Source organism: Cydia strobilella, chromosome 10 (assembly GCF_947568885.1).
Source record: "Cydia strobilella chromosome 10, ilCydStro3.1, whole genome shotgun sequence".
NCBI lineage: Eukaryota > Metazoa > Arthropoda > Insecta > Lepidoptera > Tortricidae > Cydia > Cydia strobilella.
In genome coordinates, this window is record NC_086050.1 from 14792799 (window position 1) to 14810602 (window position 17804).

The 17804-nt window shown below is 37.7% G+C and overlaps 1 protein-coding gene across 1 annotated transcript in view; it reads right to left on the bottom strand.

Annotated features, from left to right (window-relative positions):
* Positions 1-1204: 1204 nt before the first annotated feature.
* Positions 1205-17804, bottom strand: part of LOC134744954 (uncharacterized) — a 62399-nt gene continuing 45799 nt past the window's right edge. The window contains exons 3-4 of the mRNA XM_063678901.1: positions 6878-6954; positions 1205-2303 (exon numbers count right to left, since the gene is read on the bottom strand). Coding sequence (XP_063534971.1) covers positions 1567-2303; positions 6878-6954 — 814 coding nt within the window. The 3' untranslated portion in view covers positions 1205-1566. The remainder of the gene's footprint in view (positions 2304-6877; positions 6955-17804) is intronic.

Here is a 17804-nt window from a genome sequence, read left to right on the forward strand (position 1 = left end):
TGTATACCTACCTATTTTTTTTCTTTTTGGACATTCTTACACAGATTACCTATTTTAGTAAGTTCCTACTAGCTATTATCGGTTATTGTTACCTTTTGTTCAAGTTTATTTCCGATATGAATCATTATAATATTTTGTTTCAGATTTGTGTATCAGCATGTTGCTTACTTGATTTATTTACTATTTACTATTGCTGCAGGCTAGTTGAGCTAACTTGATTAATCACTACACTACGGAAGTTTTGTTATTAAAATTATTATTAAAATCACTACACTCTATAAAACAAAGTCCCCCGCCGCGTCTGTCTGTTTGTGTGTATGTATGTTCGCGATAAACTTAAAAACTACTGAACGGATTTTCATGCGGTTTTCACCTATCAATAGAGTGATTATTGAGGAAGGTTTATGTATGTAATTTGTTAATGTTTTGTGTAACCCGTGCGAAGCCGGGGCGGGTCGCTAGTTAGGCATAAAATACAATATGTTACCTACAATAATTTCAGCCAATCAGCATCAAGGAAGTGTTAGATTGTCACCCCAAACCCCATCGATTCGGTCATCGTTGGGTATTCCGACGTCTGCCAAATTAGAATACTATTCGCCGAAATTCCGCCACTGGCTCTTAGTACTAGAATATTGTCAATTGCGCCGATTTAAGCGGGTTGTACGATAATTGGCGAATTTTATGCCCGACTGCGTTTGTCGCGAGGACCGCCCGACTGTAAATATTCGACGCAGAATTGCCCAGGGTAATGAAAAATAGGTTGGATTTAAATTAAATAAAGTGCCTTCATGAATAAGTGGATAGGAATTAATAATTAATATTTATGGTTAAGGCATTTATTTTCTTATCATTCGATCTTCACAATATTGACAAAAAAGCTGGATTTAATTTTATTTGCTTTCCGACTTGACTGTGTGAAGTAGAAATTGGCTGAATATCTGTCATAAAAGTACCTAACAAAAAACCGGCCAAGTGCGAGTCGGACTCGCGCAACGAGGGTTCCGTACATTACATAATTTTAACAATGTATTTTTTATGCGAAACTTGAGTAAATAGTAAATGGCGGTTTACGATTTATGACGTATTAAAAAAAACTACTTAGATCTCAAAATATTGTCTTCGGTTACCGCGATAGTTACTCATGAAATAAAACTATGAAAACGGATTAAATCGCGTATATTGAATTTATAATACATCCCGACGTTTCGAACTCTTTACAGCGTTCGTGGTCAACGGGTGACTGAGGAAAAATTACAAAATGCAAAAATACCCACATACTAAAATAATGAACAATCATAGACTACAAACTTTAAGGCTGGTTGTACATGCAAAATCGGTTCATAAGGCTAGTTATACACTATAATTATTTTTCAAGTAAAGATATATATATATATACGCGATAAAAAAAAACTATGCCGGCTCCAACCCTACACCACGGACCCGAGAAGATTTAATTCCCTCCTAAATTGTAGGAGGGTATCCCAATATGGGACCGGCAACAAACTCGGCGGGACACATCTTTTCAAAACATCAGAATGTCCAGCATCATCCAACACTACGGTCTCACAGTCTATGTCTCGCTTGCTCCTTTATCAGGTGGACTACAGGATCCCAAGCTGGTGGTAGAGAAAAGCCATCTTCCCTATTAAAGTTTGGATATTTCTTAATCTCAATGGCCTCGCGCAGCATTCTGGGTATGTAACGCTTCTCCTTGGCAAGAACCAGAGGCTTATCAAACTTGATTGAGTGATTGGCTTTATCCATGACATGCTCACAGACAGCAGACCTAGGTCGACGGTGCTTGACATCAGCTATGTGTTCCTTCACCCGAGTGGAAATGCTCCGTTTCGTCTGCCCGACATATGATAGGCCACACTCACAGTCCAGCCTGTACACTCCTGCAGTCTGCAGAGGGGTATTGCATTTTACAGGCCTCAGGAATTGTGACATCTTCTTCATTGGCTTGAAATATGTTTTTATAGAAGCACGCTTCAAGATGTGGCTGATCCTGTCCGTGACCCCCCTGACAAAAGGCAGAATGGCAGGCCTGCGCTCAACTGTGGGGATCTTAATGTGGGACCTCTGGTTGACCCGCGGTATCCTGAGCTCGTTTGCCTGGAGCGCGCGCCTGGCATGCTGGAGCTCCGCGGCCAGATGCTGGTCATCACATATCCTCTGGGCTCTCTGAAACAAAGATTTGCCTACTGTAACAAGTTGACTGGGATGGTGATGCGATTTGCCATTTAAGTACCTATCAGTATGAGTAGGTTTCCTATACACAGTGCGACCTAGGGTGTTATTGTTAAATAATAGTCTGTAAAACGTTAAAAACATTTTACTTTGATAATTGTAGTATTTGTAGTTAGTTTCTGAACGCAACCTATTGAAAGAATCCTCTGAAAGAATCCTGTAGAATCTGCCTGTCATTCTGTCTCCGCTTTTTTCAATGTACACGAAATAATGTGTTTCATATAAAATAAATAAGTATTCAAGTATTAAAAACCTCTGATTTATTATTTAAAAAACCTCTCATGGTAGCAGAGGTCCGTGGTTCTTCACGAGTAAAACAAGTAAAAACAAGTACAACAGTAATACGATTTCTCTGTGACAAATGTGGCAGTGTTGAGAGAAGCTAAAATAAAGAAAAACGATGGAGATACCAATTACGGCAGCGGAATTAGCCAACATTCAACGCCTGGAGGACGCCGAATCGTTCCCGATATGGAAATTTCAAGTCGAAATCCTATTTAAAAGCTACGGTTTGTACGAAATTGTGTGCGCATCGACAAACGCCGTCGAAAGTGCCGGTTCGTCCCAACAAAGCCTGAAAGATGCGCAAGCTCAACGCATTATTATGCAAACTATTGATAAAAAACACTTAACCTTAATTATGACATGTGAAAGTGCCTACCACATGTATAAGAAACTATGTTTCCTATTCGAAAAATCTGATGAACAACAAAGGTGCAAATTAATGCAGAATTTCTTTCAATGCCATTATAAAAAGGGCACTTCAATGACAGAACACTTGGGTAATTTAGAAAATCTGTCATTTAAACTACGAGGGCTCGGTGAAAAAATCGAAGAAAAAATGATTATCTCAAAAATCATATCAAGTTTACCTATCGAATATAACAACTTAATAACTGCGTGGGAAAGCACTTCTTTTGCCGATAAAACTCTAGAAAATCTACAAGCCAGAATACTGAGTGAAGAAAAGAGACTGAACAAAAGCGAGCTTGATTCGTCTTCATCCGAAAAAGTGGCTTTCAAAGCATTTAAAAACAAAACTAAGGCGTGTAAAATCTGTAAAAAAACAAATCATCTAGAAAAAGACTGTTTTTACAAAAAGAAATGCAGCATCTGTAAAAAAACAAATCACGAAGAAAAAGACTGTTTCTTTAAGAAAAATAAGACTAAGGAAAAGGTAGCATTTCTAACAACATTTAATAAAACAAGGAACCTTGACGTCGAAGAGTTCGTCGTTGATTCAGGTTGTACTTCACACATGACTAAAAACAAAAATATGTTATCCGAGATTAAAAAAGAAGAAACCAGCATCCAAATTGCTAAAGAAAATGAGAAGATAATATCCACTGGAAAAGGTGTAATTAATTCGGAGAATGTAAACCTGACAGAAGTACTATATGTTCCTGAACTACCAGAAAACCTGATCTCTGTAAATGAAATCACCGAAAAAGATGGACAAGTATTGTTCACTAAAAACAAAGTAATAATTTCTAAAAACAATGAAGAAGTGTTAACCGGTGAGAAAAATAAAAATGGCCTGTACTTCATAAAACTGCAAATTAAAAAAGAAGAGACATCTTTATTAACACATAAAAATGATACAGCATTAAACTGGCATATAAAACTTGGTCATGCGGGCAAAGAAACAATGAAAAAAATGCTAGACAAAGTAGATGGCATAAATATAACTAAAAACGACATAGATCAACTCATCAACTGTGAAGTTTGCCTAGAAGCCAAACAAACCCGTTTACCATTTAATACCCAGAGAAAAAGAGCTGAAAGAAAATTGGAAATTATACATACAGACATATGTGGTCCCATAACACCCAACACCTGGGATGGAAAGAAATATATACTCACTGTGATGGATGACTATAGCCATTTTGCAAAAATATACCTGCTGAAAAGTAAAAATGAAGCGTTTGAATACCTGAAAGAATATATACAAGAAGCGGAAAGAACCCACAGCGAGAAAGTAAAAATGATAAGATGTGATAATGGTGGAGAATACACTTCTAATAACATAAAAGAATGGTGCAAACAAAAGGGAATATTACTGGATTACACAATCCCATATACACCTCAACTTAATGGGAAGAGTGAAAGATTAAACCGTACAATTCTGGAAAAAGTAAGAGCATTGCTGTATGAGAATAACGTACCTAAATATCTATGGGGTGAAGCGACAAGAACCGCGACATATATAATCAACAGACTACCTACAGATGGAAAAGAGGTTACACCCTCAGAGCTATGGACTGGTAAAAGACCGGATCTGAAGAATCTGAGCTACTTCGGAAGTCAAGCTCACAGTAAAATACTTGGAAACCTGAGTAAATTAGACAAAAGATCTGAGAAATTCCTTATGGTCGGATACTCCCCTACTGGGATGAAGAAAAGCGACGTATCGTAGAGCGAAGAGATGTAATTTTCTCAAATCTAATACAAAGATCTTTCCAACCTAAAAATATAAAACAACAACCTGTGGTAGAACTGGAAGTAATAAACCAGAACAGAAGAGAAGAAGAAAGAAACGAAGAAAACCCAAGACAAGAAGAAAGAAAAGAAACTCTAAACCAAGATAGAAGTGAAGAAGAAAGAAACGAAGAAAACCTAAGACAAGAAGAAAGAAAAGAAACTCTAAACCAAGATAGAAGAGAAGAAGAAAGAAACGAAGAAAACCTAATACAAGAAGAAAGAAAAGAAACTCTAAACCAAGAAAGAAGAGAAGAAATGCCAAACAAAGAAGAAAGAAGCAAAACTCAAAACCTCCAGAAAAGAGAAGAAACCATTGACGAAGAAGAAACACCTGAAACAATTCGAAGGTCAGGAAGAATAAGAAAACAGCCAGCAAAACTAAACGACTATTTCACTTACCTTACCTACAGCGAAGCCACAACCGGTTCTGAAAAAGAAGAATGGATAAAAGACATCAACTCTGAAAAACAATCATTGAAAGACAACAGAGTATGGGAACTTGTTGATAGAGCTGAAGCTGGAACAAGAAAAATCTTGAGCAACAGATGGGTCCTGAAACAAAAAAGTGATGGAAAGTACAAAGCTCGATTGGTGGTGAGAGGATGTGAACAAAAACCTGGCATTGACTATGGAGAAACTTTCAGTCCTGTGATTAATAACAGTTCTATCAGAACTATGCTAGCTATTGCTGCAAATAAGCAATACCATATCATGAAACTGGATATAAAAACTGCTTTCCTCTACGGAGAGATAACTGAAGATCTGTACATGCAGATACCGGAAGGCTATGAAAAAGAAGAAGGAAAAATATGTAAACTGAAAAGAAGCCTATATGGACTAAAACAATCTCCACTGAAGTGGAACCAAAAGTTCTCAATGACCCTAAAGAAGAAGGGATTATGCCCACTTAACACAGATCACTGTATTTTCAAAACAGAAAATGGAGATGTTATCCTTGGAATATATGTAGACGACGGATTGCTGATAGGAGAAAATAAAGAAGAGATGCTCTCATTGTTGAAGAAACTTGAAGAAGACTTTGAAATGACTTATGTAGAAGGTCCTACTTCCTTTCTAGGAATGGAGATAGTTAGAACAGAAAAACAAATAAGAATTGGACAAGAAAAATATGCCAAAAGCATAGTGGAAAAATTTAAGATGGAAAACTCTAAACCATGTCCGACACCATTAGTAAAAGATCTGAAGGAAAAAGACAAAGAAGATACAGAAGATGTGAGATTTCCCTACCGTGAAGCTATAGGTTCTTTAATGTATCTAAGTAGCAAGACTCGACCGGATCTGGCATTCTCGGTTAATATTGAAAGTCGTAACATGGAAAAACCTACCAACACTGATGTGAAAAACGTAAAGAGAACCCTAAGATACATACAAGGAAGTAAGAATATAGATATCGGCTATGACACAAACTCAGACCTTACCAAATTAGAAGCCTACAGCGACTCCGACTTTGCTGGAGACCTGGAATCAAGAAGAAGCACTACCGGATACATTATTATGTACTGCGGAGGTCCCTTGCAATGGTGTGCAAGGAAACAACCTATAGTCGCACTCTCAAGCTGCGAAGCTGAATATATAGCTGCTGCAGAATGCAGTAAAGAAGTGCTGTATCTAAAAAGCTTAATAGAAGAAATGTTACAAATAAAAGTGCATGTGAATTTAAAAGTGGACAATCAAAGTGCTATAAAACTGATAGAGAATGGAGTGTTGAACAGACGCTCTAAACATATAGATGTTCGTTATAAATTCATTCATGAAAATGTTGTAAGAGGTAATTTATGTGTAGAGTATGTACCTACTTCATATAACTGTGCTGACATTCTAACCAAGCCATTAGAGCCTGTTAAGTTTAAAAATGTTTGTGAACTAATCTACAATTAAGGGGGAATGTTAAATAATAGTCTGTAAAACGTTAAAAACATTTTACTTTGATAATTGTAGTATTTGTAGTTAGTTTCTGAACGCAACCTATTGAAAGAATCCTCTGAAAGAATCCTGTAGAATCTGCCTGTCATTCTGTCTCCGCTTTTTTCAATGTACACGAAATAATGTGTTTCATATAAAATAAATAAGTATTCAAGTATTAAAAACCTCTGATTTATTATTTAAAAAACCTCTCAGTTATCAGGATTTCTTTTTACCAATACATCTAAGAAGGGGAGAGAACAGTCTTTTTCCAACTCCATAGTAAATTTAATTTTGCTATGGATGGAATTTAGGTGATCCAAGAAAGTTGAAACACTACTTTTTGGAAGTATAGTAAAAGTGTCATCTACGTATCTTTTAAATATCTTCGGTCGCACAGGAGCCAATGAGAGTGCCCTCTCCTCGAAGTCCTCCATAAAGATGTCAGCGACTACTGGAGACACCGGAGACCCCATGGCCACGCCGTCGACTTGAAGGTAGAATTCACCATTCCATAGCAAGTAGCCAGATGTAAGGCAATGTTCCAACAGCTTAGCATATTCCTCTGACATGTTCTGCTCACATAACCTCTTCTTGACAATTTCAATGCAGTCTTGTACCGGTAGGCTTGTAAATAGCGACTGGACGTCAAAACTGACCATGATCTCATCATCAGTCAATGTTAGGTCTTTAATCTCACCGATGAAATGGTAAGAATCCTTTGTATGCGTGCTAGTGTTACCACGTAATGCTGAGAGGGCTCCCGCGAGGTACTGAGCCAATTTATATGTGGGAGCATCTATCTGGCTCACTATGGGACGTAGTGGGGCACTAGGTTTGTGTATTTTTGGCAACCCATACAACTTTGGAGGCACGGGGCAGTCAGGAACTAAACTTGCAACATTCAGATCAAGGCTGTCCGAGTAATCACTAATTAGTTCTTTAGTGGTTTTCAATACTTTCATAGTCGGGTCCGTCTTTACATGTTTGTAGGTTGTAGTATCCGCTAATAATTTAATTAATGTTTTTTTTTATCGCGTATATATATATATCTTTACTTGAAAAATAATTATAGTGTATAACTAGCCTTATGAACCGATTTTGCATGTACAACCAGCCTTAAAGTTTGTAGTCTATGATTGTTCATTATTTTAGTATGTGGGTATTTTTGCATTTTGTAATTTTTCCTCAGTCACCCGTTGACCACGAACGCTGTAAAGAGTTCGAAACGTCGGGATGTATTATAAATTCAATATACGCGATATAATCCGTTTTCATAGTTTTACTTAGATCTCGTTCAAACTAATTTTCGGTGGAAGTTTGCATGGTAATGTACGTCATTTTTTTTTTAGTTTTATCATTCTCATATTTTATAAGTTACAGGGGACACACACACACACACATTTTACCACTTTGGAAGTGTCTCTCGCGCAAACTATTCATATAGGGTTTGATGAAAAAAAAAATTCAGTTTCAGTTCCAAGTATGGGGAGCCCCCAAAAATTTATTGTTTATTTTTTATTTTTGTGTGAAAATCTTGATGCGGTTCACAGAATATACATCTACTTACCAAGTTTCAACAGTATATTTCTTAAGTTTCAGAGAAAAGTATACATACGGACGGACGGACAGACAGACATGACGAATCTATAAGGGTTCCGTTTTTTGCCATTTGGCTACGGAACCCTAAAAATGCAGTATTGTACAAGCGGGTACTAAGACTAGAAATAATATTTAAATTGTGTATTATAAGCTAAAATCTGGATAGGTTCTTTAAAAATATGAGAACACGCTCGTTAATGGCTCAGAAATAGACTCGTGTATTTTTGAAGCACCTTGCTACAAGGCTACTTATATATTTATCAACAACTTTATGTGATAAACTCTGCGACTCATAAAAAAACTGCATTTCATAGCCTTCTTTATAGCAATATGTACAGAATTTAGAGCAGCATCGCAATATAAACCGTAAGAGCATTTTCACATTGTCCGATTCGATATCGGATGTAGGATCCTACATCGGCGTAGTCAGGCCGCGGGGGCGCGGCCGGGCACCGTCTTTAGCGGTCACGTACACTACAACAAACAATACGCACACAAATAAATATTATCGGTCCGACAGCTGACGAGGGGTTCCGACATGGCTAAATTTATCGGAAGCGCCTTTCCGGTATCGGACGTCGGAAGGCGTCTATGACAAAAACAGTTGCAGAAGAGTGCCAATGGCATTAAGTGCGCTTTTGCGTTATTTATCGTTTTTAAGCACTAATGATTTATTAAACGCATAAATAAATACAGAGAAACACATATATCTTACATTTTACTTTACCGATATCGGATCGGACAATGTGAAAACGCTCTAACGCCGTTTGACCCATGCGCTGACCCCTCGGCGGGGTGTATCTCATAAACCGCTATATTACTATCATAACTAGAAGACGCCTTATATGAGGCGCGCCTTCTGACCCCCTGCCGGGCTAGCACATGATTGGCGCGAGAGTATCCTGCCGCGACATAGACTACCCGTCCCTCTTTAATTCATACAGTTAGTAAAAGACGGGTAGTCTATCTCGCGGCGAGATACTGTCGCGCCAATCATGTGCTCGGTCTACTGTAGTCTATGTATTCTCGAGACATTTAATGCTTCATTGAAGGCTCTCTAGTGTAAATTGAGCCTTAGAACGCATTCTTTCTTATCTTAGCTCTTTCCTAGTTACTTAATATGTTACAAACGCCTGGAATCGGTTTAGCTACCTAAGTTAACGTTAGCGCCGATAAAAAAAAAAAACTTTATTCGGTTTAAGTATTATAGTTCGTCAAAGGACTGTCTCATTTCAAACATAGACAGACAGAAACAGAGAATCATACTATAATCTTTGTCTTACACTAGTACTAGCACCCAAAAGAAAAGGATGAGTATAGTTTTTTTTGTTCTTATTTACTGACAATTTGGTTTGACCAACTATAGTTATACGGTGTAAGTGTTGGTGCCTCTTTTTAAGTAACTTGTGTTGATTTTGACCTTAGGAATCCAGACGGGGAACTAGGCCTTATTTGATGAGGCCCTTTTGACGATATTATAAACTTTCACTAAATGCTTGTTTGCCACCAAAGAGGTACGAAAAACAAGCTAGTGGTTAATCAAATGACATTTTTTACCTACGTTCTAAGCCACTTATTTACACTAGGATGGCAGGTATGAACGATCGTAGCCAAGGAGGCATGTGTAACATGTGTTACAATGACGAATGCGAAAATCCACGTGATTTTCTATACATTGCTTCCTTTTTGACGGACGATTTTCACCTCGATCTCACACTTACCCACTCAGTCGTCACACTCGTTACACCGCATGAGTCCGATTCAGATTTCACAACTTGTTACGGTTTTGAATTGGTTTTGATACGACCTTCAACATGTCATTTGTTTTTAAAGTTTAGATGTAGAACTTGTAGAATCTATAGCTCCCGCCGGTCTGAAAGCCTTAGCGAAGTTTGAGATTTAACCTTTAGATTACTTCATAATTACTAGTTGACTGCGATTGGGACGAAAGAGCCCGATTTACTGTGGTAAATATCGTTTGCATAATACTTATATTTTTAACCGACTTCAAGATTTGAAAGGAGGAGGTTCTCAATTCGGTTGTTTTTTTTTTTTTTTTTTTTAATGTTTGTTACTCCATAACTCCGTCATTTCTGGACCGATTTTGAAAATTCTTTTTTTGATTGTAAGTATATACATACAGATTGGTCCCGATTTTGTCAAAAAGCAGTTCTGATGATGGGATCCATGAGGAATCGAGGGAACTCCTCAAATGTTAAAGGCATACATATAGTGATTTTAGTATTTTCATCAACAAATCAAGCACTTACATTTAAAAAAGTGACATTTGATGAAGTGGAACTGCTGATGATGATCAGAACGGAACTCTTCAATGACGCATAGTTCACGTTTGGCGATTTGTCCTCTTCGTTATGTTTGTTAAGCAAGTTAGGTTTTCAAGAAACATTTTTGTCAAGCTCGAGTTCTGATGATGGGATCCATGAGGAATCGAGGGAACTCCTTAAATATGAAGGGCATACATATAGTGATTTTTGTATTTTTATAAACAAATCCAGCACTTCCATTTCAAAAAGTGACATTTGATGAAGTGGAACTGCTGATGATGATCAGAACGGAACTCTTCAATGACGCATAGTTCACGTTTGGCGATTTGTCCTCTTCGTTATGTTTGTTAAGCAAGTTAGGTTTTCAAGAAACATTTTTGTCAAGCTCGAGTTCTGATAATGGGCTCCATGAGGAATCGAGGGAACTCCTCAAATGTGAAAGGCATACATATAGCGATTTTTGTATTTATATCAACAAATCCAGCATTTCCATTTTAAAAAGTGACATTTGATGAAGTGGAACTGCTGATGATGATCAGAATGGAACTCTTTAATGACGCATAGTTTACGTTTGGCGATTTGTCCACTTCTTTATGTTTGTTAAGCAACTTAAGTTTTTAAGACATATTTTTGTCAAGCTCGAGTTCTGATGATGAGACCCACGAGGAACCGAGGGAACTCCTCAAATGTGAAAGGCATACATATAGTGATTTTTGTATTTTCATCAACAAATCCTGCATTTACATTTAAAAAAGTGACATTTGATGAAGTGGAACTGCTGATGATGATCAGAATGGAACTATTCAATGACACATAGTTCACGTTTGGCGATTTGTTCTCTTCCTTATGGACCCAAACCCAAACTTGGACCCGGACTCGGACCCGGACCCGGGTCTGAACATGGACCCCAACTCGGACCCGGACCCGGACCGAACTCTGACCCAAACCTGGACCCGGACAGCCGGACACGGACCCGGACTCGGATCCGGACCCAGACCCGGACCCGGAAATGCTACTAGAAAAGTGGGTTTGGTGGGTGGGTGTGTTTTGAACTGCGATTCTCACAGAACAGAACTGCTATCAGAAAAGTAGGTTAGGTTATGTTAGAGCTGTGACCCTTACAGAAACGAAATGCTACCAGAAAAGTAGGTTAGGTTAGGTTAGAACTGCGACCCTTACAAAAACGAAATGCTACTAGAAAAGTGGGTCGGTTTACCTCCTTTTCTACATAATTAGGCACAAGGTGCTGTCTTTTTCATTTCATTGTCTGGAATCTAAGAATGCTTTCAGCGGCATCCCCCATTGAAGTCGGTTTTTTTTTCTTAAAAATTATACCTAGTCGGCTCATAAGTTCTGTCACTGGCCTTTAAAATTTAAATTTGGAACTCCTAAAACAAAAACCGTTCTGCATTTGAATTTCGAATCTTTATTAAATATTTAAGTAGTATAATTTTGCAATTTTCTGTTTTCTTCAACATGGAGTGGACGCTTAAAGATAGCCGTACCGCAATAATTGCACTATATCGTTGTGGTCACTCGCCGACTAAAATTTTTAAGCTACTTGAAAATTGAAAATTCTCTCTAAGATTTGTGTATCGTACCATAGAAAGATACAGTGAGGTCTCTTGTTTAAATGACAAGAAAAGAAGCGGTCGTCCGCGTACAGCTAGGACTCCAGCGGTTGTACAAGCAATTAGGGCACGCATTGCCAGAAATCCCGCTAGGAAACAAAAAGTTATGGCCCTCCAGATGGGTTTGAGCAAAAACACGGTGAAAAGAGTGCTTAATCAAGACCTGAGACTTCGTGCTTATAAACGAAAAACTGGCCATCTTCTCAATGGTCGGCTTAAAGCTTTAAGGCTTAAAAGATCTAAAGCTTTATTGAAGAAGTACGCTAAAAATAAGCACCGTTGTATACTGTTTTCGGACGAGAAAATTTTTGACATAGAAGAAAACTGTAATAAACAAAATGATAGAGTGTACGCTCGCAATAGTAAAGAAGCGTCTAATAGCATTCCCCGTATTCAAAGAGGTCATCACCCTTCATCTGTGATGGTTTGGCTGGGAGTTTCTTATGCGGGCGTCACTAGTATGCATTTTTGTGAGAAAGGAGTAAAAACTAGTGCCAAAGTGTACCAAGACACGGTGTTGACTAATATTGTGAAACCACTATCCCATACGATGTTTCTAAACCAGCATTGGGTTTTCCAGCAGGACTCTGCTCCAGCCCATAAGGCAAAGTCTACACAAGCCTGGCTCGCCTCCAATAAAATCGACTTTATACGGCATGAAGATTGGCCCTCCTCTAGCCCAGATCTTAATCCTTTAGACTATAAAATATGGCAGTATTTAGAGGAAAAGGTGTGCTCAAAACCTCATGCAAATCTAGACTCGCTGAAAAAATCTCTTGCTACGGCAGTGGCCAATATCGACATGAAAGTGGTGCGTGAATCCATTGACGACTGGCCACGAAGACTTCAAGCCTGTGTAGATAATTATGGCGGTCATTTTGAATAAATGTTATACATTTAGATTCTCTAGTTTATAAGCTTTCAAACGCTGTACAAATTATACGGAATAAACTTAAACTTTTGATTTTATTTGATACTATGTATATGACAGAACTTATGAGCCGACTAGGTATTATGTTTCCTAGTTGCCTATGCGATTGGGACGAAAGAGCCCGATTTAGTATGGTAAATATCGTTTGCTTAATACTTATATTTTGTTTACTAGTTGACTGTGCGATTGAGACGAAAGAGCCCGATTTAGTATGGTAAATATCGTTTGCTTAATACTTATATTTTGTTTACTAGTTGACTGTGCGATTGGGACGAAAGAGCCCGATTTAGTATGGTAAATATCGTTTGCTTAATACTTATATTTTGTTTACTAGTTGACTGTGCGATTGGGACGAAAGAGCCCGATTTAGTATGGTAAATATCGTTTGCTTAATACTTATATTTTGTTTACTAGTTGACTGTGCGATTGGGACGAAAGAGCCCGATTTACTGTGGTAAATATCGTTTGCTTAATACTTATATTTTGTTTACTAGTTGACTGTGCGATTGGGACGAAAGAGCCCGATTTAGTATGGTAAATATCGTTTGCTTAATACTTATATTTTGTTTACTAGTTGACTGAGCAATTGGGACGAAAGAGCCCGATTTAGTATGGTAAATATCGTTTGCTTAATACTTATATTTTGTTTACTAGTTGACTGTGCGATTGGGACGAAAGAGCCCGATTTACTGTGGTAAATATCGTTTGCATAATACTTATATTTTGTAGAGTAAATATGCGACTCAATTATATTATTTTGTTATATTGTTACATTTTGTCAAAACAATTGTAGGTATAGCTTTACGTAAAATGTTTCTAAAGCTAACACGCGAAACGACCGTTTTGGCAAAACCCTTTTTTACACGACTGCCCAAAAAAAGGAGTGTAATGTTTTTGCTTCCTTTGTCTTGAAAGAAAGAAAGAAAGAAAAAGCATTCTTGCATCATCAGCGACTATTCTAATCTGTTCCTTTAAGAAGTAAGAAGATACAAAGATATATCCTCTTTGGAAGATATAATAGGTTTGCTTTTTCCTTTGCGACATCAGTATATTCGGGCGTAGTTTTTCATTTATTTACATAAATATCCGCTTTTGGCTATTGCGCAATTGATGGGTTAATCGTGAAATATTTTTGGAAATAAATTCACGGTGAACATTTTTCAACGTTTTTATACATTTTTCAACTTGTAAATGATAGCTCTAAAACTTTTGTATGTTTTCGATCGTTTTCCATTTCTATCAGTCTTTTGTTTTGGCTAGACAATACGCAGCAATGTTTCAAGTAAAATATGATAGAAACAATTTGAACTGTGAAAATCGAACTGAAGTTCAGTGACTTGCTTTTCTATTTACTGAATTAAATAAACATGTCTGTGTTTATGTTTATAAAGGTAACATCTTTAAAATTTAATATTGACTATTTGTATATTTCAATGTTTATGTTTATTCAATGTATATGTAAATTCTACCTTTGAGTAGTTCTACTGACGCCACATCACTGGTATTTACATAGATTTCCAGGTAAAGCAGAAACCTATAATCAGTTTTACAGTACATCTGGTGCTCCGTTACGACACCCTGTGCTGTAATAAGCACACGTAACTACGTCGAAAACTTAAAGGGCCATATATTATGTACTGTAAAACGTTGTACAATACATGTGGAAATAACTCCCTTCGGTCGGGTTTTAAAATTCGCCACTCGTTGCGAATTTCGCACTTGTATCGTAAATAACCATTATACCCAATGTTGACACTATGATCTCGAGTCGTCTATACCTAGGCCGTCAAACTGTCCCCCATTCCATCTCCTTTCCTTTAAGTCCTGTATTCTGTAAGTACTCGTACTCAATTGCAACCCCCATTTTACATTAGGGGATGCATTTCGGGTTAAACATATATCTTGTGTCCTTTTTCAGGTTATAAATTATACAGGGTGGCTAAAAAATAAGTGCATTCCCGTTACCAGGGAGGTTTTGGGATTATACTGAGCAACTTTTACTATGGGACCAACCACGAAATCGCGAAAAAATGATTTACCCTCCCATTGAACATGGACCAGCCGAAATGTATGAAACAGCCAAATTTTTTTTTCGCGCTTTCGGGGTTGGTCCCAAAGTAAAAGTTGCTCAGTATAATCCCAAAACCTCCCTGGCAACGGGAATGCACTTAGTTTTTAGCCACCGTGTATGGATGCTATTCCTTTTTGCGTACCTAATAGAGAAAAAGACATATACTTAGGTATACAAACATTAACATCGATTTGCTCTTTTATTTCAAATAAGCGATCTCGTCGTAAAACGCATATAAATTCCAATAGAAACCTGACCCCTCGCAATTATATTGGACAAACAAATCACGATTAAGGAGCTGAGTTCACTTTCATCTCATTAATGTCCTACGCATTTAATTAAAATTCACCCCAGTCTTACTCGTTATTAGCACATTCCAGCAAAATGCACTTTTGTCTCGAAATATGATTTGTTTATATTGAAATTTGAAATTGTTTTTACTTCGAATTCGGAGCGCGAATTAGGGTAGGTAACCACTAGGTTACCTACCCTAATTGACGCTCCAAGAACACGATTTCATGAACAGGTTCTTGAAATCGTCACGTGTGGGTAAATATTGACAGAAGTATATTAATATGTTATAGTATAGGTAAGTATATTAAAATAGAAAATATATCATTGATTTAATGTTATCTGATGTAGCACGTAGGTACTAATATGAGTGTAAGTTCTGTATAGGGGGTATTACTGCAATGTTCTGCCACCAGAGTGCAGCCCCTTTAGTAAACCATAGAGTAACTTATATACATACTGTGCCGTTTGTGCCTCATTAAGGCTCGCACTGTCAAAAAGTTGTCAGAACTCTTGTAGAGCGAAGCTTCTAATCTAACTCTACAAGCCCTAATTTAACAAACTATACACCTTAGTCAAAATATGTGGCTTTGACACTGCGAGCCTTATGGTTTCGTCTTGGCATCATTTTACACGAAAATGTTTCTGTTGGGATTTCACTTCTTTTTGTAAGTTACTTATGACAATCTTCATTCTCCTAATTTAAAGGTTTCGGGGTAATTTACTATTAAAAATCCTGAAATACGTATCTGGGGGCATCTTTTATACAATCTGCCGTCTTTTTACTGATTCCCCATACAAAATTCAACCCCCTTTTCCCCCCTTAACGCCCTTTTCCACCCCCTTTTCCACCTTACGGGGTGATTTGGGGGTTGAAACTATTATATATCATTCCCCATAACAAAACTATGTATGTACATACCAAATTTAAACTAAATCGGTTTAGCGGTTATTAATTCCCCATACAAAATTCCACCCCCTTTCATTCCAGCCCTAAGGGGGCAAAAAAATTCTAGTTTTTGATTTTTTTGGGAATACTATTTTACATATCAAATTTCAACTTCCTAGGACTTTAGGACTTTTTTGACATATCATGCGGTCTAAGAAGCATAACCTAGAAAGGCAGATTATCTTGGGTCAAATGGATGGCAAGCGCGGGCGAGAAAAAGCACCCACGAGATGGTCTGATGGTGTGAAGGGGGTGGTTGGCGGCAACATGCAGTGCGTGACCCATATGGCTTATGACCGCACACTATGGAGACGGAGCATACATGGTCGCGATCCTCAGCAATGAGGGACCGAGGAAGAAGAAGGACTTCAGGAAGTACCCTAAGGATTTTGATGATTTTCAGTGAGTGAGTGAGTCAGTGGCGAAATTGTTTTTTTTTTAGATATGAATAAAATCTAAAGTATAAGAGCTATGAAATTGAACATTTTTATGCTTAATAAATCCATTATTGACATCATATCCCGAGAATTTTGTTATCTGGTATAATCCAAACCCAAATTATGAGGGTTCAAAAAAAAAAACGACGAAGCGCTTCGAGAAAAAGTAGGTAGTGCCCTTGCGCTTCGCTTTGCTCGTCTTGGCGGGGGCACTACCGTGTCCCCAGATATTGCAATCCAAACATCCAATTAGATTCTCTATCGAGCGCACTTTATGTAATCGTGTAGTCATATAATAGCAATGTGACCTAGTTTAAGTTCTGTATTATGGATGGTATAGAAAGGATCGCAATCTCTTATGGCAGAATTGTTGTAAAAGTGACCGCGTTAAGCTTTAAATAATAGTTCCTAATCTTTCCGGTGGCGCTAGTTAGGCTCTGGGACATGAGTATAACATGAACCATATAAGGCAACAAATAACCCGACCAAATTACGTAGGTTGTTTTTGGTAGTATTTCGGTGTATGGTGGCGCCGCCTAATTACTGTTTTTTGATGGACACTTTTCATACATAGAGATTTGGCTCCTTTATACAGTCTCCATGTTCTGTATAGGGGGTATTACTGCAATGTTGTGCCACCAGAGTGCAGCACTAGCCCCTTTAGTAAACCATAGAGTAACTTATACATACTGTGCCTTTAACAGGTTTTTGAAAAGTTTTCAGAGATAATAAAATATGACATTGATGCATCAAGGCGGTTTGTTTACAGAGGACCTGCCGGGAAACGCGAATCCGAAATTTCGCTACCTGTCTATTTATCGGTCGAATATGCAAGAGTGACAGAGATGTTAGATAACGAAATTTCGATTTTCTTGTTTCGCGATAGACCCTCAGATTGTGGTAATGGCGCCCCCTACGCAGTTTCGCGTAATTTCCATATTAGCAACATA